At 39.5% G+C, this 19,928-nt stretch overlaps 1 protein-coding gene across 1 annotated transcript in view; it reads right to left on the bottom strand.

Annotated features, from left to right (window-relative positions):
* LOC121523354 (protein MTSS 1-like) overlaps positions 1–19,928 on the bottom strand; it is a 57,990-nt gene that overhangs the window by 1,808 nt on the left and 36,254 nt on the right. The window contains exons 5-14 of the mRNA XM_041808206.1: positions 18,590–18,681; positions 15,924–15,998; positions 15,596–15,607; positions 8,467–8,624; positions 6,830–6,937; positions 6,523–6,620; positions 6,090–6,315; positions 861–1,085; positions 471–638; positions 234–390 (exon numbers count right to left, since the gene is read on the bottom strand). Coding sequence (XP_041664140.1) covers positions 234–390; positions 471–638; positions 861–1,085; positions 6,090–6,315; positions 6,523–6,620; positions 6,830–6,937; positions 8,467–8,624; positions 15,596–15,607; positions 15,924–15,998; positions 18,590–18,681 — 1,319 coding nt within the window. The remainder of the gene's footprint in view (positions 1–233; positions 391–470; positions 639–860; positions 1,086–6,089; positions 6,316–6,522; positions 6,621–6,829; positions 6,938–8,466; positions 8,625–15,595; positions 15,608–15,923; positions 15,999–18,589; positions 18,682–19,928) is intronic.

Genomic DNA, 19,928 nt, shown 5'->3' with positions numbered 1-19,928 from the left:
CTACCTTTTACCCCATCCCCAGGCATCCAAAATGGCATTTTTGTGTAAAAAAAAAAAAAAACAGCCAATAAACAACAAATGGTTAACATTTCCAGCTAAAAGTGTCATGTGTATGTGGCCTAAGACTTCTGTTTTTGTTCCTTTGATATCAAACACTTGTGGGAATCTTTCATTTTTACTAGAATCATATCAGAGCATTTAGTTCTGAGATCATGGCGACCCTGGTGTTTTACCTTGTGAGGGGATGGCGTCCTCTGAGCAGCATGGCGTGTTGGTCTGACTGCTGTAGCCACTCGAACCCTGCAGAGAGTCTCTGCTGGAGCCGTGGATGTCCAACCTGAGGCCCCTGGCCAATGCTCGGGCCAGCTCCTCGTGGGCCTCGCGGTCCTCCTGCTGGGTCACGTGGTTGGTCAGAAATGTAAACGTCTGAGCTCAGATTTATTATAGTTAGCATAAAAACTCCATCTGACCTTGGCTGACGTCCCTGAGGGGCTTCCTTTGACACCTGCTGGTTCTTCTGCAGGTGTGGTGATGTCAGAGCCCTGGTGACTGATGGGATCTGTAGTCTCTCTGCGGTCTTTGCTTCTCTTCAGCGTATTGACCATTCCCTGTTCGTATGGTCCTGGTTTGGCCCAGTCCTACATGGATGCACACATGACCATGAATAAATCAGCAGTTAAAATCTTAGAGCAGGAGAAATTAAAAAACTTTTATTTTCTGTTTTAACCTGATTTGGACAAAATTGGACTTCAGTTATTTCTTTTGTTCAGGAAACAAAAGAATGAGCTAAAAGGACAAAAACAAAGAAACACTGAAAAGATAGATAGGATGAGTGAAGGAGAGGAAGGTGAGGATCAAACCTTCCAGGATGGGACGCGGGACGACAGGATCAGCTCTCCTGATTGGCCGGAGCCTGAACGACACCACGGCCAGGTGGGAGACACGGACGAATAGGAGGGCGAGGAGATGGGGGAGGAAGAGGAGGAGGAGGAGGTGAAGTATGGGGGGTGGAGGTGGGTGTCCTGGGCCTGCAGTACCATTCCATGCAGACAGAGGGCAGCGTGATGGTCGTAACCATTGGACAACTGAGGGTGAATGAAGGATGGAGAATAAGAAGAACGATCTTTAAAAAAAATCAAAGATGGAGGGATGTTGTGGAAATACACCCAGGAGTGAAGGAGGAGACCGAGCAGCTTTGAATCATGATTTATAAAGATGGATATATGGAGTCATTATTGTTACAAAACTCAACTTTTCTCCTCTCATCCAGGTTGTCTGTCAAACTGACTCAGATTTTCCACAGTGCAGGCTAAGATTTTCTCTGCACCTCTGAATGTATTTCTTCTTGCATTTCTAGACTTTTTATGAACCAACCAATAGGAAACAGGTAGAGGATGGACCAATCATGTCAGTTATCTGCTTTGATCTCACTAAGATAGTCCCAACATTCTATCACACACACAATCATCATCATCTCAGTCTGTTTATGAGCTCTTAAACTCCACCTCAGTGGAGGACACATTATTCAGCTACTCGTGCACTTTTTTGTAATCTTTTATGGATTTTTATCAATTTTTAGAAAAAGCACAGGAAGGACCACCCTCCAAACAAAAACCTTTTTTTAAGGTGCCGGACGAAAAAGACTTACTAAGAAAGGAGAAGTGTCAGCACTCAAAATGTCCTTTTTGGTAGTTTTATTCAAGGCAACAAGGCACAACGGACGCATTTCGACTTAGTCTTCCTCAGTGTTGTGAAACAATACACGGAGGAGCGCCTTAAATACAGGAAGTGTTCAGGTACAGCTTTCAAAATAAAATACAATGAAATAAATTTAATAGGTTTCCTGGTAGGGGCTCTAACGTGTAACAATACCTTGTACAAAGATCAATGTAAATATAAATGTAAAAAATGCATTGCAGTGACAATACAACAAATACCAATATCCAAATAGTACAAAAAATGTGTAACTACAAAAATTCAGCTGACCCTGGACATGACTCTCCAGTCATACTGACAAAGTATTAAACACTGTACATGTTAGAGCCCCTACCAGGAAACCTATTAATTTAATAATTTTAATTATTTCATTGTATTTTATTTTGAAAGCTGTACCTGAACACTTCCTGTATTTAAGGCGCTCTTCCGTGTATTGTTTCACAACGCTGAGGAAGACTAAGTCGAAACGCGTCCATTGTGCCTTGCTGCCTTGAATAAAACTACCAAAAAGGACATTTTTGAGTGCTGACACTTCTCCTCTCTTTTTATCAATTTTTGCAACATGATTTTAACCCGTTTTGGCAGTTCTTGCCATGTTTTGCAAGTTTTTGCCACTCTTTGGAAATGTTTGCCCTGTTTTTGCCAGCTGTTTCCTTTTTTTTTTTTTTTTTTTGCAACTTTTACTAATTTTTGCAACTTTTTACCCATTTTTGCCACTCCTCTCTGCATCTTTTTGCCCATTTTGCTACTTTTTTGCCATTTTGCCCATTTATGCTCTACTTCTCTGCATCTTTTGCCCATTTTGCTGCTTTTTCTTGCCATTTCGCCCATTATTCCACTCCTCTCTGCATCTTTTTGCCCATTTTTTCCACTTTTGCTTAATTTGCCACTTCATGCCCATTTCTGCCACTTTATTTGCCCATAATTGCCACTTACCCCACTTTTCTTTTGCTCTTTTTTGCCAGTGTTTGCCACTCTGAAAATATTTGCCCTTTATATTGCCAGTTTTTTCTACTTTTGTAACTTTTTTCCCTTTTGCCACTCCTCTCTGCATTTTTTGCCCATTTCTGCTACTTTTTTGCCACTTACCCCACTTTTTTTGCTTTTTGCCACTTTTACCTTTTTTGCATCCTTTCACTCATTTTCACACATCTCTTTGCCACTTTTCTGCCACCTGTCCCCTATTTTTGCTCTTTTTTGCCAGTGTTTGCAACTCTGAAAATTTACTTTTTACTACTTTTAACCGCTAGATGTTTCCTGTTTTTTTTTTGCTAGGTTTTGTAACTTTTGCTGTTTATGGCAATATTTGCCCATTTCTGCTCATTTTCACAGCTATTGCCCTTTTTTTTAACAACTTACAACTTTTTTTTACAACTATTTTACCTCTTTTTTGACTATTTCACCCAAATATTTAACCCCTCTCTACATCGAATTGCCTATTTTTTCCACTTTTTAGACCATTTTTACCACTTATCTCACTATTTGTGGTCTTTTTTCCTTTATTCTTTGGCATCCTTGCGATTGTGCAGGTCATGGCTTAGCTATGAAGTCTAACATTATCCACACTGTTGACATCACCAATAAAATAGTCATTCTGTTATAAGGAAAGGGGTTTGAATTAAAAAAAAAAAAGGCTATATAAATAAACAAATTCACCGCTGGTTCACTGGTTATTATTCTGTTAAAATATACATCTTAATTATCACAGCACAACATTAAAGTGGATCATGATTTTTCTAACCTCCATGAACCCTCCATGTCGCGTTTGGCTGGACCCCAGGAAGCTCTCCCCTTTATCCTCGCTTATTAGCAGCTTTGCGAAAAGTTTCACATGTAAACAAAGTATTTTCATACATGTATGGAGTCTTTATTGTTGCAAAACCCAAGCAGCATTTTAACGTTGAGAGAACATGGTTTCTTCTGCTTGCTGCTGCTTCTCTGCGCCTGTTTATGAAACTTCCTCTTTGAACTGGAAACAGATTTCTGCTCTTGATTTTCAGGCTGAAGAAAAATCTGAGCCCAAAAGGACGTTTCAATGTGCTTTTGAGTTTTGTAACAACACTGACTCCATACACATCCCCATCATTTTTTCTGTTCTCTTCTAGTTTTGTCTGGTTTTCAGACCTTTCTTTTCCCGCTGTTATAGAGCTCCATGTGAAGCCCTAAAACACACCAACCCTCTAAGACGTGTCTGTGTTTGTGTTTCCATGTTCACCTGCTGCAGCTCGCTGTGAGGCTCACTGTGTGAGGGTGAGGAGGACGAAGAGGACGAGGAAGAGTCGTCACCGACAGACGGTAACGGAGACACACACGACTGCAGCAGAGCCATGCAGAGCACAGACACAGAGATCAACGAAACGAGAGCAGACACACAGAAACAGCAGAAGAAGAAGAGTAAGACACGGGTTAGTGACAAAAACAATTAAAGAGAGCAGGAGAGATATTTAAAACTGCAGAAGAAGAATGACAGTCAAAGCAGCGAGAAGAGAGCAGTAGAGATATTTAAAACTGCAGAAGAAGATTGAGACACGGGTTAGTGACAGAGTCAAAGCAGCAGGAGGAAGAGTTATTAGACTGAGTTAGTTACAGAACAGCAGAAGAAGAAGAAGAGCCATAGCAGCACACAGAAGAAGAGGAAGCCAAAGCAGACTAAAGCAGCAGGAGGAAGAGTTATTAGACTGAGTTAGCTACAGAACAGCAGAAGAAGAAGAAGAGCCATAGCAGCACACAGAAGAAGAGGAAGCCAAAGCAGACTAAAGCAGCAGGAGCGTCAGCAGCACAATGATGAAGCAGCTCTGTGAGGATGGATGAGAGCTGCTGCTCACTCCCAAAAACAGAGCAGACTGTTTTAGTTTTAGTCTTTTCTCTTCCTGACTGTTCAAACCCGTTTTAAAATAACTAGAGCTGTCACCACTTACATTTTCAATAACCATTAATCTGTATTTCTGTAGTTAACCACGTCTTTTACTCTGCATTTTAAAACTCCACTATTTAAAACCATTCTTGTGCCATTTGGACTTCTCTACTGTCTTATAGGAGTCACTGACTTCCTGTTTGGATCCAGACCTTTTATAGGTAGATTAGAGATTATAACATGAATTTAAGATTCTGGATTAAAAAGGAAATAAGCGAAAAGGTTCAGATGTCTCCTGATTGGTCCAATCAGCTGTCTGTTAGTTTTTTGTGGCTGCAGATAGAGGCTGCGTAGATTAACCAAAGAACGGGATGGTAAAGCAGGAGATTAATCAGGATTAAGACAAATTAATTCACTAGTTACGGATCTTAATTAATTACGATTAATGCAGTTAATCTTGATAGCCTTTAAACAGGCAAATTGACTTTAGTTGCTGTAAGCTCCTTAAATAAATAGTGAAGGGAATCAATGATGTTTGTCAGCTCAGACTGCTCTCAGATCGGGTTAAAGTTATAATTCCAGAGAGCTGGTTAACATTTCTAACATCTCTGAACAGTGGCCGCTCCTGAACGTACCCTGTATGAACACATTTACTGAGAATAACACAGTTAGCTTTATCAGACCATGATCTAGCTTCCGCTAGCAGATTATCCCATTAAATATGGACTCCTTTTATTTATTCCAACATATCTAGTCTTGACTTTGAACCTTTTGGGGCGCAGGTTTAACACATGCCCCACGCATGCAGTTGGCCTGGGTTCAAGTTCGGCCTGTGGCACTTTCCCACATGTCTCTCCCCAGCTCTCTCGTCCCTGTTTCCGATTCTATCTATGCCGTTCCTCAATTAATACTTTTAAAGTTTCTTATTAAGAATTAATGGTGGACCCTAAAGCTCAGCCAGTGTAGAACAATTAATTTAAACCACCCAGTTTGACTTCATTCAAAAAGTTTTTGTCTCATTTTAGGGCTGGGTGACTCGGACCGGAAAAATCATGCCTTAAAAGACAAAAGCTAAAAGATATTTTTATCTGAATTGAAAAATACGATACATACCTACGATTATTTTTTACTTAAAGGTGATAAATGACACAAACCTTGATATTTCTAACCAAGTGCTCCTTGATACAGAAACTTTCTACCACTTTTCCGAATGCTGTCAGCCAGATACAGTTATTAAAATCAGTTATTACTCAGTATTGGGTTCCTAGGATGCCTGTCTTTTGTTGCTGTGGTATCAAACAGCTTTCAGTAAGGTTTGATTTTTGTTTACCAAGTGTAAAAATGCTCCTTAGATTAAATTAAATAAATAAAAGTTGTTGTCTTATCCATCATAACATTTAGAAATATTGATAAATGTCTGATCTGCCTTTATTGCCCAGCCCTAACTCATTCACACCACAGCAGCTGCTGAATCCATCCTCAGGTGTCCTTCTCTCTGATTGGTGCTCGTGCGTCTTACCTGTGATGTTTCCGGGGGCATGGGCGAGGGGGATTTGGACTGGAAGGCGTCCTGAGAGATAAATCCGGAGTCATGGGAGGAGACGGAGGAGAGGCGGGCCGGCGTCTGCTGAGGAAGCACCGAGGAGGAGGACGAGGAGGAGGCACGGTAACGGAAGTGTGAGGTGGGGGAGTGGCAGTGAGAGCCGCTGGAGCGAGAGTCGCTGCTGTTCACGCTGTTCAGGCTGCTGCACGACGGGATCAGACATTTGGAGAGGAAAGAGTTAAGTTATTTACAGTATCTGAGCATGAAGGAGTCGTTTTAATGTGTAGTTCCTCCTCTGCACCACAGGGGGGCAGTAGAGTCCATGCAGTAGAAAAAGATTAGGTCCATCAGCTCTCTGTTTGAGGTATGTTTTGATTTTTTGACAGTTTCTGTAGCCATGGTAACCAACCTGCACATGCTGGACTTCCTGGATACGGTGGTGCTGGGAGAGGAGGGCGGAGTCTGGTAGGACCAGGTACATTCAGAGCCTTTCAGGTCAACGATCACCTGGAGAATCAAATAATTATCTGTCAGACTGAGACACAAGTGAACTGTCTGTGCTGAATTCAAAGGAACTTCAGCTGCTCAGTGTCTGAAATCTCCTAGAAATATTCGCACAAGCTTGGGGCGTCTCTAAACCTGTTTCTGTAAACATGGAGCCAAGCACGAGTCAGGAACCAATCAGGATGGAGTGATGGAGATGTAGGTGATGATACCTGTTCACTGGAGGCCGGCAGCTTGTGGGGGTCCATGGTCAAAGTTTTTAAGTCGTCTGTCAGAGTCTGAAGGTGAGTGATCTCTCCCAGCATGGACATCTCCTCTTCCTGATGCACAAACACAACAACAACAACAACAACAACAACAAAGTCACAATGACGGTACAACCAGAGGAGATTCATGACAGACACAGAGACAGAATTATGAAGACAGACAGACATGTTTTAGGACAGGTTTAAACTGCTTTATTTGTTTTTAACAAAGCTGTACAGACGACGTTTTGATAACAACTACCTCACTCATGGATCCACAAAAACAACTAAAATAAACTGTCAGATCAACAGGCGTGGCCAACTATGGCCGACTATGTGGCTAAAATGGAGGAAACAAGCCCAGACATCCACAGCTTCACCAACATTCCATCCTCTGGCTTTGATGATGTCATCCTTGAAAGCTTATGAAACATTCCATCCTTGCCTTCTGCATGCAGGCCAGTCTAGACCCCCACTTATCTAATCTGCCCACATTATTAGAACACGGGCATACCTAAAATCTTTCCCTTGTGTTGACTGTCTTTAGTTTGCTATTACCTTTCCAAAAGTTGCCGACTATAGCGCACTATTTTGCAAAAATTGAGGTAAAAAGCCCAGATTCACCAGCATTCCATCCTCTGGCTACAATGATGTCATCCTTTAAAGTCTTTCATTGAATTTAGAAAAATGATGTCAACCTTCAAATTTTATGAAACATTCATCCTTGCCTTTAAAGAGTAAAATATTCCATCCTTGCCTTTGAAGCTGATATCATCCTTTAAAAATAATAAAACATTCCATCCTTGCCTTTGAAGCTGATGTCATCATTTAAGATGATAAATCATTCCATCCTATCCTTTGAAGATGAAGTCATCCTTTAAAACTAATAAAACATTCCATCCTAGCCTTTAAAGATTATGTCATACTCAAAGATAACAAAAAATTCCATCCTATCCTTTGAAGATGAAGTCATCCTTTAAAACTAATAAAACATCCCATCCTAGCCTTTGAAGTTGATGTCATCCTCAAAGATAAAACATGCCATCCTATCCTTTGAAGATGAAGTCATCCTTTAAAACTAATAAAACATTCCATCCTAGCCTTTGAAGCTGATGTCATCCTCAAAGATAAAACATTCCATCCTAGCCTTGAAGATGAGGGCATCCTTTAAAGTAACATTTCATCCTTGCCTTGGAATGTCAACCTTTGAGCTTATAAAACATCCCAGCTTAGCCATTGAAGATGATGTCATCCTTTAAGTTAATAAAACATTCCATCCTTGCTCTGTGCATGAGAACCAGCCTAGGCCTCCAGTTGCCATTCCAGTCTAACCAGTGCCAAACATGACTCATTGTCTAGTAATAGTAAATCAGGGTGTTTTTATGACAACATGAGGGAGAAAAGCCGTTAAAGAGGCACCAATAGCCTCTTGGCTGGTGGTTAACTGGCCTCCATTCATTCTCATTAGCATGCAGGGATACCATGCCATGATCAGAGAGCCACAGAAGGTAAGGACTGCTGTATGGATGTAAAAGTGCCGTCTCTTAGTATCTGAATAATGCAGCGTTAATGCTGAATGTAAACAGGTCTTTAGAGTTCCTCACCACCACGGGTCTCAGCATGGACACGAAGCAGCAGAACCGGCTCCTCTCCTCCACCAGAGCCTTCCTCACCGCCTGTTTCTCCGTCTCCTCCAGCAGCAGATATTTATCGCTCACGTCCTGCATGGCGCTGTCTAGCTGAGGCTGCAGGTCGCCACGCCCTAAACGCATGAAAACAATCACATAAACTTAGAACAGCAAAATGAAAAGTTAGTTCTACAGTGGACAACTAAAAAAATGTAGAAAACAAGCTTCTAGAATTAACTCTACAATTTTACTTCTGCTTCCCTCCCTGTCTCAGGCTTTCCTTGTAGAAACAGGAAAGGCGGGAACATGTGCTGTTGCTGCTTGAAGGGAACCCAGAACAGCCTAACTGCTGAATATAAATAACAGCAGTAAGTGCACATTAATAACAGCTACAAAGACAAATATTTATGACCATAAACCAGTGGTGTGTTTCTTGACAAAGTGGTCCTGACTGAAATAAATCTGAGTGTTTGAAATATCTTTTAAATTGGGTCCAAATTCCCACTCAGGAGGTAGTTGTGAGTCTTTGGGCTACAGTAGAAGGGAACCACAGTTCTAGACTAACATAGAGGCCTGTAAACGCCTGCTTAGGTCTAGTTTATCTCTTTGGGCTTCCGTACTGTCATAGTCACCCTCTTCTCCATTGTTCTCCTGAGGTTCCCCAGCCTTCCAGAAGCTCAGATGGTTATCTAATCAACGGTTCAGCTGTGTTTTAACGTGTTATTAAAGTTCCTTTATCCTCTGTTGAGATCTCAGGACGGTTTTGTGGTCGTGTCGGCGGACGGAGGAGAGTTTGGACTTCTTTAAAACGTTTAACGACCTTTTCCTGGCAGACTCCTCGCTGATAAAGAGAAAGAGATGACAGTTTCTTCAAGAGACGGGAACGTCATTTTAAGGTTTTTCCAGAGAATTCCAGGGGCTCAAAGCCACAAAGAGAAACTCTTCTTTTCTTCTCTTTCATGTCCTAAACATACTCAGGAAATCACAAATGAGCACATGACCAACACTACAGACTCTCTAAACCTGGACAGGACTGTTTGGACTGGAAACTTCATCTTTTACCTACTGAGAACTCAAAAGTTTATTCTTCACATACGTAGCGTCTGGAATAATAGACCATTACAACAGGAAGTGTACATGATTTTAGTTCATTAATGATAGAGTTAAAGCTGCCCCTCCTCTCATGTCATTCTAACATCTTTTTCCTCCACATTCTCTCTATCTCTCTCTCTCTCTCCTGGCGGGCGTCCTACAGCAGCGTTTTCTCTCCTCTTCCATAATCACAGACTCGGAGAGGCTCGACCACAGCGGAGGTTCCTCCGGGGTCAGCTGGAAGTCATCGAGCCTTTTTTCCACTCAGCAGGAACAACACGCCGACTTCCCTTTCATAATAAGAGTCGATTTAAAACCAGGAATCAGACTGGAATGTTCTGAAAGCACATGACTAGTGGTATCGTTTTTATGGCTAAGTGGGTGACCTAACATTCTATCACATACACACTCACTGTGGAAGTCTGAGTGAATGGAGCTGGACATGAATGAACATGGACCTACACGTTAGTCTTCTCTCCCCGTTCTTGGTCCAAATGTAAAGTGTTAAAATTCAGGATGCCTTTAACCACACCACTGTTTGCTGTCACACTTTCATGTAGTTCTTAGTTGCATTGTCAGCCACTGAATAGTGAAACAGTGAACCTCAGAGCAGGTTGGCTAGCTCCTGTCCAAGGTGTGACTACCAAGAGTCTCACTACAACTTTCATTTAGTGGCTGCTTCCCAAATGAATCCCAGCTACTATGCTCCTGCTCAGTCCTCTACAGTAGGGGTTCTCAACATTGGGGTCAGGACCCCATTGGGGGTTGTGAGACACTGACAGGGGGTCTAGATACACCTTAAAGGTAGAATATTCGACATTTTACACTTAAATGTAATAAAAATCAAACATATGCTATGTAAATGTTTTTCTGAGTACAGTATCAACACACTGAATAAAAACGTCGGTACCCTGTAGTTTTGTTTATATGGGATGTTTATAACTCTGTCCGGACTGGATTGGGGCGGTAACCTTCTCCTCTAAATGCGGGGTAAAAATGAATGGAAGCTAGACGTACTAATGTTAGCCTGCTGCTAATAAATGGAGGCTGCAGACGGAGGTAGCTCTACTCAAATCAGGTAGTGTCTCAAATTTTGTTTATCTCAAATCACCCAAGTCTTGTTTGAAGCTGTTGTTTTCATGTTTAATTGATGCTATAACATAACTGGGCAGGATAAGAAGAGCTCGTGAAATGGTTTACTGCAGCTGAAAAAAGATATTAGCTGTAAAGGTTGCCTTGAACGTTACATATAAACTTATATATGATCGGTGTTTAGGATCAACAGAAGCTAAAGTGGCTCGATGGGAGACTTCAAAGTGGCGGAGGTGTGTCAAAAACTCCTCTTGGTTTACATTTTCAGGGCTCTACTCTCCTACGACACCTAGCGGAAAAAAATCACATAGTCTACCTTTAAAAAAGCTAAGAACATTTTTTAATAACACTGTTGCCACTTACACCAATTTTGCCCAATTTTAACCCATTTTCATAAATTTTTCCCACCAATTTTACCAACTTTAACACATTTTGCCACTTAAAACCCATTTTTTTCAACTTGAAACCCTTTCCACCACTTTTTTTCTGCCTGTTTTTGCCACTTCTAAACTAAATCTTGCCACTATTAACCCTATTTACCAATTTTTAAGCAACATTTCACAATTTGATATAATATGATATATGATAAGAGTGGTTATAATTCAGATTAAATATAAAATATCACAGCTCAAATTCACAATGTACCATGATTTTGCTTGGCCCCAGAAAGCTCTCCCATTTCTCCCCCTTCTGGACAGCCTTGTCTGCACATGACTATTCTAGAATAATCATGGCTGTTCAGCCACCTTCAGGTACAGGGGGGTCCTGGTCTCTGGCACCTTTATTTTGGGGGTCGTGGGTGGCAAAGGTTGAGAACCCCTGCTCTAAAGCAAGCTTACAAATTATCAAATGAGCTGTATGGAGTCATTTTAGAGCAGATTTTAAATGGTATGAGACCATGATTTTGGCCTCAGATTTTTCTTCTGTCCAAACTGCCTCTTTGTTCTTAGATTTTCTCTGTTCGTGCTCTAAATGTCTGACTGATCTCTAATCGTTTCTGCTTGTTTGTCAAACTGACATTCCTGGATTTTTCTCTGAACACTTAAAACATTTTTCAGCTTTTTTAAGAAAGAACCAATAGGAAACAGGTAGAGGATACAGTGTTATTCTGGCAGCAATTTTTAATTTCAGTCTTAGTTTTAGTCTTCAAATGAAATGCATTTTAGTTTTAGTCTCATTTTTGTCATTTCTATCATTTTTAGCTTTAGTCTAGTTTTAGTCCATAAAAAGTCCTCACGTTTTAGTCTTTACTTTTAGTCCAAACATTTACTTTTTTGCCTAAATCTGGTACCAAATCATGGTAGTGTGTTCTCTGCCAAACCTGGGGTCCCTGCTTTCTACAGCTGAGAGGCAGAATAGATACAGATGCATTGTTTTTGACAGATTTACCCACAGTGGAGAAATATCATGAACTCTTAATGTCCAACGAAAACTAAATTACGTTTTAGTCTAGTTTTAGTCATTTTGACAAAAACTAAACTCTTTTTTTGTTAGCTTTAGTCTAGTTTTGTCATGGAAAAAAAGGCTGTCGATGAATAGTTTTAGACATAGTTTTATTTGACGAAATTAACACTGGGATGGACCAATCATGTTAGCTCTGCCCGTTGTTGCTATGCTGTCCTCCATGAGATGTTTGCTTTCATTTCTCTAAGAGAGTCCCAACATTCTATCACATATACACGATAAAAGTCTGAGAGCCAAAAACCATCATCACACTTTAACAGTATTAAAGTAAGTAAGTAGTAGTAAAGTAATTATTAAAAAATCTGCTGAAGATTGCAAAAAAGTGAATCCAGTATACACAGCTGAATTATTAGCTACTTTTTAAAGCCAAAATGAAATCTGTAGGAGGAACTGAGGTGGAGTTATAGGGCTTGGACTGAGATGATGAGTGTGTATGTGACAGAATGTTGGGACTCTCAAAGCAAACATCTGCTGGGGAACAGCATAGCAACAACAGGCTAACATGATTGGTCCATCTTCTACCTGTTTCTCATTGGTTCGTTCAGAGAGTTACAGTTTGACAAACAAGCAGAGTCAACCAAAGTTGGAGGAGAATATTTAAAGTGTAGATGCGGGAACTCTGAGTGAGCGACTAAAGATTAGAGATCAAGCAGACATTTAGACAAAACACAGAAAATCTAAGAACAAGGAGGCCATTTAGAGCACAATGACAGGTTTGAATGGAAAGACTGAAGATAAATCTGAGACCAGAATCAATATAAGACGATTTCAAACTATTAGAATGTGCTCTTGAGTTTTGTAACAATAATGACTCCATACAGCTGACTAGCTAAAAGATAAGTAAATAAAATTGGCTCCTAAAATGTTAGAAAAGTTCTACAAGTTTTTAGTCTCTTGAGCTGACAGCCACAGTGAGTGTCTGGTGTGTTTTTACACACACTGTTGGGTTAATTAAATCTGAGTTAAAGAGTTAAAAATAAACATTATTTCTCTCTATATTGTGTAATATAACTGTTTTGAATCACAGATAACACCGTCTATTGTGATGTTTGTTCTTATTAAAGGCTAACTTGTATAACCACACTCATAAATGAAGTCGTGAAGATAAAGCTAGCTGTCGGATTTATGTCCGCTCTATTTCAGGGTCTGTTATTGTAAATATTTGTCTGCTGTGTCACCCTCTCTGTTGTTTTTAGTTGTGGTTGGATGTTGGTTGGATTCTTGTTGGATAGTTTCACGATGATGTCTTACATAACATCCCTGATTCTGTTCTCATGTTTGTCGTCCCTCCGGTCTTTGTTGTGTTCATGTTCGGTATTTACGACCCAAACAAACATGTACACAACGTGGGAACATATCTAAGCCGACCAGAGACCGCTGGCAGTGATGTGGGAGCGAAGGATGAGCGAGAGGAATCACATGGAAGAAAGACATCTGAAGGATTTCAAACCACATTCATCTAAAAATCTGGGGAATTATCCCGACAAGGCGATCATAACGATGGTTATAAATGAAATCTGAGCTGTTCAGAGTTATCAGATTATGATCAAACTTCTGGATTGAATTAGACCCTCAAAAAAGGTGATTCAAGAATAAAATACTGATCAGAGTGGCTGAGTTAAAGTAGTTAAATGTTGGTTTGTATCCTGATCAATCCTCCAGTTTGTATTGTTAATTTATTCATTGCAGGGTTAGAAGTAGGAGCAGTAGGAGTCATGACAGCCTCAGTGATGTTGATCTGTATTCTTAGGTGAATTTCATGCTTTAGAAAAACTTTGAGAAAAGAACAGGAAGTGCTCACACACTTTAGAGTTTAAGGACTTAACGCTGATCCAGAAAGCCCCTCATTTTTTCAGTTTTCGTCTGTTTCATCCTGATGCTGCAGTTGTTTAACCACTTTTATCAAAGCAACAAAAATGATTTCATTCATTTATGCTGTAGTATAATACAGACTTTTTCAAATGTAAACCGCCTTTTCTTAACACAGAACAAACTGTTATTGGTGATGTTAACAATAAGGATGGGCATATTGATCAAAAAACAGGAAAATATTGTTAGACTTCATGGCTAAGCCATGATGTGCACAAACTTCAGGATGCCAGAAAATTGGCGAAAATAATGGTGAAAAGCAGTTAAAAAGCAGCAGGAATGAGGCAACCATTAAGCAGAAAGAGGTAGAAACGTGTTGAAAGTGGCAAAAAATTGGCCAAAATCGTGGTGAAAAGCAAATAAAAGGTAGCAGCAATGGGTTAAAAGAGGAAAGAATGGACCAAAGGAGACAAATATGTGATAATGATGGCAGAAATCTGCTTAATATTACAAAAAATGGGCAGAAAAAAGGGGGAAAAGCAGTTAAAAATGAGCAAAAAATAGGAAAGAATGGGTTACAGAGGCATCAATTAAGCAGAAGGAGGCAAAATGTGTTGAAAGTGGCAAAAAAATTGGCCAAAATCGTGGTGAAAAGCGGTTAAAAGGTAGCAGCAATGGGTTAAAAGTGGAAAGAATGGACCAAAGGAGACAAATATGTGATAATGATGGCAGAAATCTGCTTAATATTACAAAAAATGGGCAGAAAAAAGGGGGAAAAGCAGTTAAAAATGAGCAAAAAATAGGAAAGAATGGGTTACAGAGGCATCAATTAAGCAGAAGGAGGCAAAATGTGTTGAAAGTGGCAAAAATGGCCATCTAAGCTGAAAAGTGAAAAGGGGTAGCAAAAATATTCTAAACATGAAAATAAATGATGAAAAAGGTTTAAAATGGCATGAATAGGTAATATGAACATCAGAGTCCATATAGCTTGAGTTTGTTTTTTGATCTGATTTCACTGTCAGCTGTGAGGCCTTCTATCTAAATCATGTCAAACCAGTTAAATTTAACACATGTGGACTCCAACCAAAGTGTAGGAACATGGGGCGCAGGTGGCCTAGTGGTTTAATGCGCGCCCCATGTACACGGACGGCCCGGGTTCGAATCTGGCCTGAGGCCCTTTATCACATGTCTCTGCCCCACTCTTGTCCCTGTTTCTGACTCTATCCACTGTCCTTCTCTATCACCTAAAGGCACAAAAATGCCAAAAATAATCCTTAAAAAAAAAAAAGTAGAAACATCTCAGCAAAGACCAGACATGGAAGAACCTGAGCTACATTTTCATGTTTGTTGGAAAGACTCTGAATTCTGATGTCAATGTGATATTTTAGTTTTTATTTGTAATAAATCTGCAAAAATGTCTTAACTTCTGTTTTAACTTTGTCATGATGGGGCACTGAGTTTAGATTAATGAGAATTAAAATTAATTTAAACAACTGCAGCATCAGGATGAAACAGAAAAAAAACTGTAAAAGTGAGGGAGGTCTGAAGACTTTCTCAGTGAGCTGAATTTCTGCTGGACTATGTCCCTGTACCATGATAGAAAGATGCAAAAGTAGAGAAAGTAGAGTATTTCAAAGAGATAACTCACCAAAGACATCAGCTAGAGCAGTGCATGATGGGATACCGCAGGATTGGGAGAAGCCGAGTGTTGGAGAAGTACAAAACATGAAGCCAACATTATAATCTTCATTAAAATCTCTTCATCATCATGTCTGAACACTTTAACACCATTTTATTACATCCAGTTAAAACCACAAACATGTTAATTATGGCTGAGTCATTCCAGAACATTCCTCACTCTTTAAGCAGGCTGTATAATTAGAAAGGCCTTTATAAAGTTTCATTTATTTTGTTGTTATGTAATGAAGCCTAACAGACCCTGCAGCATGTGTTGGTAATATCAGGAGAGCCCAAACCTTTCTTTGCTTTTTTCTGCAGTTTCAGCGTGTCGGACGATCTCTTCTTGATCTCCTGACGAGCTTTCTTATACTCTGGAAAAAAACATAAACGTAGATAAACAAAAAGTAAGATATGAAGGTTGTCACAATACTAGTAGTTAAAGCCACACAATCATTTTTGTTTGTTTATTTTATGAATAACAGTTTTTATTCTCAAATAAGTAACCCAAAGTCAAGAATTAACTACAACTATAAACTGTAAAATATGAACATAACCTTAAAAATAGGAAAATAAAACATGGACGTTTCATTCCAGCTTTCTGTTTCTCTAGTTTTGGTTTCCCAAAACAAACTAAATTATTGCTTTTACATTCTGATAAAAATGGGGAGATGAAAACAGAACAATAATGATATAACATTCTTTGTTCCCCATTTGTGTGACTTGATGCAGGTATTGTGAGAAGAAGAATGATACATCACCAGTGTTTCTTTCTTTGACCTGCCTTTTTGGATCAGGGCTAAAACATAATTTTTCCAATTTGTGCAACTTGGAGCAAGAGCAGTCAAAAAAGAATGTTACATCACCAATGATCTGTTCTTTGAGCTGCCTCTTTTGATTGGTGCTATAATATTCTTTTTCCAATTTGTGTGACTTGGTTTAGGTGTTCTCAAAAAAGAATGTTACATCACCAGTGTTCTGTTCTTTGATCTGCTCTTTTGATTGGTGCTATAATATTCTTTTTCCAATTTGTGTGACTTGGCACAGGTGTTTTGTGAAAAAGAATGCTACATTACTTGTATACCTTTCTTTGAGCTGTTTTTTGGATCAGTGATATAACATTTTTTCCCATTTGTGTGACTTGATGAAGGTACCGTCAGAAGACGAATGACACATCACCAGTGTTCCTGTCTTTGATCTGCCTTTTTTGATCAGTGCTGTAACATTTTTTTCCCATTTGTGTGACTTGGTACTGGGGTTTCAAAAAAAAAAAGTTAAATCACCAGGGTTCTGTTCTTTGATCTGCCATTTCTTGATCGGTGATATAACATTCTTTCCTTTTTGTGTGACCAAGTAGAAGTGTGATGAAAAAAGAATGCTTCATCACCAGTGTTCTTTTGTTTGATCTGCCATTTATGATGAGTTATATAACATTCTTTTTCCCATTTATGTGAATTGATTAAGTGTTGTCAGAAGCAGAATGTTACAACACCAGGGTTCTGTTCTTTGACCTGCTGCTTTAAATCAGTGATGTAGCATTCTTTTTTTGTATTTGTGTGACTTGGTTCAGGTGTTGTCAAAAAAGAATGTTACATCACCAGTGTTCTGTTCTTTGATCTGCTCTTTTGATTGGTGCTATACCATTCTTTTTCCCATTTGTGTGACTTGGCACAGGTGTTTTGTGAAGAAGAATGTTACATCACTTGTATTCCTTTCTTTGAGCTGTTTTTTGGATCAGTGATATAACATTCTTTCCCATTTGTGTGACTTGGTGCAGGTATTGTCAGAAGAAAAATTAAACATCACCAGTGTTCCTTTCTTTGATCTGCCTTTTTTGATCAGTACTATAACATTCTTTTTTCCATTTGTGTGACTTGGTAGAAGTGTGGTGAAAAAGAATGTTACATCACCAGGGTTCTCTTCTTTGATCTGCCATTTATGATCAGTGATATAACATTCTTTTCCTCAATTATGTGACTTGATGCAGGCATCATCAGAGGCAGAATGTTACATCACCGGTGTTATACTCTTTGATCTGCCTCTTTTGATCAGTGCTATAACATTCTTTTTTCCATTTGTGTGAGTTGGTACAGGGGTTTCAAAAAAAGAATGTTACATCACCAGGGTTCTCCTCTTTGATCTGCTATTTAAGATCAGTTATATAACATTCTTTTCCTCAATTATGTGAGTAGATGCAGGCAGCATCAGAGGCAGAATGTTACATCACCGGTGTTATGCTCTTTGATCTGCCTCTTTTGATCAGTGCTATAACATTCTTTTTTCCATTTGTGTGACTTGGTGGGAAAACCCTCGCCCCGTGCCATTCTAACTACTTTTCCAAGTTTCCAGCTATTGCCTACTGTTTTGCAAAATGGAGGAAAAAGGCTTCAACATCCCCAGCTTTACCAACATTCCATCCTCTGCCTTTGAGGTGTAGAAGGTTTATTATCTTCATAGTAAATCAGCTTTTCCAGTAAAAGCATGTTTATGACCAAATGAGGGAGAAAAGCTGTTAAAGAGGCTCGACTAGTCTCTTAGTTCAGTACTAGACCCCTCTAGACTCTGGTCCCCCGTTATCTGTCTAGACCTGTAGGAGGTCTGCAGGACTGAGTCATTAGTGATCAGGATCTCCTCCTCTCCAGGTAAATCAGCTCACCTGTGGTAAAAATCACTTTTTTGTAGTGTGGGGATCAGTGGATGTTCTGATAACTGCAGCCTACAGTGCCACCTAGAGCTTTAACCAATGTTCCTCACTTCCTGCCCCTACCTGACCTTCAAGTACCCTGAGATCATTTTTATGATCATAGGTTTCTGGTTTTGAAAGAAGGGAGGGATTGGACTTCAGGATCAGATCCTGAAGGCCAATCCCTCCCTTCTCATCTTCATTGTTCATCTAGTCTGTGCTTTATTTCTTTTGTTCTGCCGTGTAGTTGTCTCTTTTTATTAGTGGTTTGTATGTTTGAACCTTTGGCGTGATCTTTGTCCAGCGTGTTGGCAACTCTCTTCCACTCCTCCATCTGCTCCTGGAGAGGGTTAATCAGACAGTCCAGAAACACCCTGAAAACACACAAACACGGACACGGTCTGAGCTGCCCTCTAGTAACCAAAGACAGACCAAACAATCATAAATCAGGAGGTTTGGAATGAAAAACTGATAAAAATATAGGTTAATTGTATATAAAATCAGTCTTAGACCCAAGGCTGCTCCAGCAGTAATGGTACAAACAAACTAAAACAAAACAAAATCAAAGTAATAAAAAAATAATTCAATTCAATTCAATTCAATTCAACTTTATTTATATAGCACATTTAAAACAACCAAAGTTGACCAAAGTGCTTCACAGTATAAAAGCAAAACATAAAACAAGAATACACCACTATTCATTAGTAAAATTAATTAAAAAAACAAAACGAAAAAAAAAAAAAACAGAACATCATACAGTAATAGCAAAAGTTACAGTAACATCTAAAATCTAAAATCTGTTGGGATAAAATAATCTCATCCTGAATTGAAAGCCAACGAGAAAAGATGAGTTTTTAACAGTGATTTAAAATGTTCTACAGTTTGAGCGGATCTCACTTTAAGGGGTAGGCTCTTCCACAGTTTCGGGGCAGCTACTGCAAAAGCTCGGTCTCCCCTTGTTTTTAGCCTTGTTTTGGGCACATCCATGAGGAGCTGATTGGCAGACCTCAGAGCTCACACAGGTTATGTTTCATATTTTAGTTATGGTCCTGGTTATTAGCTCTAGTTTCTTTAAGTCATCGAGGAATGAACTTTTACTTTAAGGCCAGCTCAGACTGCACGAATTCAGACAGATTTTAGCCTGACTTCAACATCACGGCTCACTGTCAAAACTCAGTCCCCATTTAGAGCGTCGGGAACAACAAACGTCTTGTAGTGTGACATAATTCACAACACCTCCAAGACGCCCCACAACCACGATTCAACAAGACTAGCATGTCAGAATTTTTCGTACATCGTCTAGTTTGACATCAACGTGAATCCTGACATCTACCAACAGGAGAGCATTTGCTCCTTATCTTTGCGTCATCATTTACAAGATTTACCACTTTTTATCCCCTTTTATTCCCTAAAACTAATGTGTACATTTCATTTTATTTTATTTATGTGCATACCTTAAGTCCTATCTGAAGGAGAGTCCATACTGTTGCCCTCTTGCTACATCCACACTTATTATCTATAATCCAATCCATAATTGTTTCTTATTTTCTTTTTTAACGAGTAAAAGATCGCTACAATCACTTAGAGTTAACTTAAAATCTAAAATTGTGAATCAAAAAGG

Source organism: Cheilinus undulatus, linkage group 16, assembly GCF_018320785.1.
Source record: "Cheilinus undulatus linkage group 16, ASM1832078v1, whole genome shotgun sequence".
NCBI classification, from domain to species: domain Eukaryota; kingdom Metazoa; phylum Chordata; class Actinopteri; order Labriformes; family Labridae; genus Cheilinus; species Cheilinus undulatus.
Note: the sequence above shows the minus strand (reverse complement) of the source record. Positions and strands in the feature narration are given on the sequence as shown.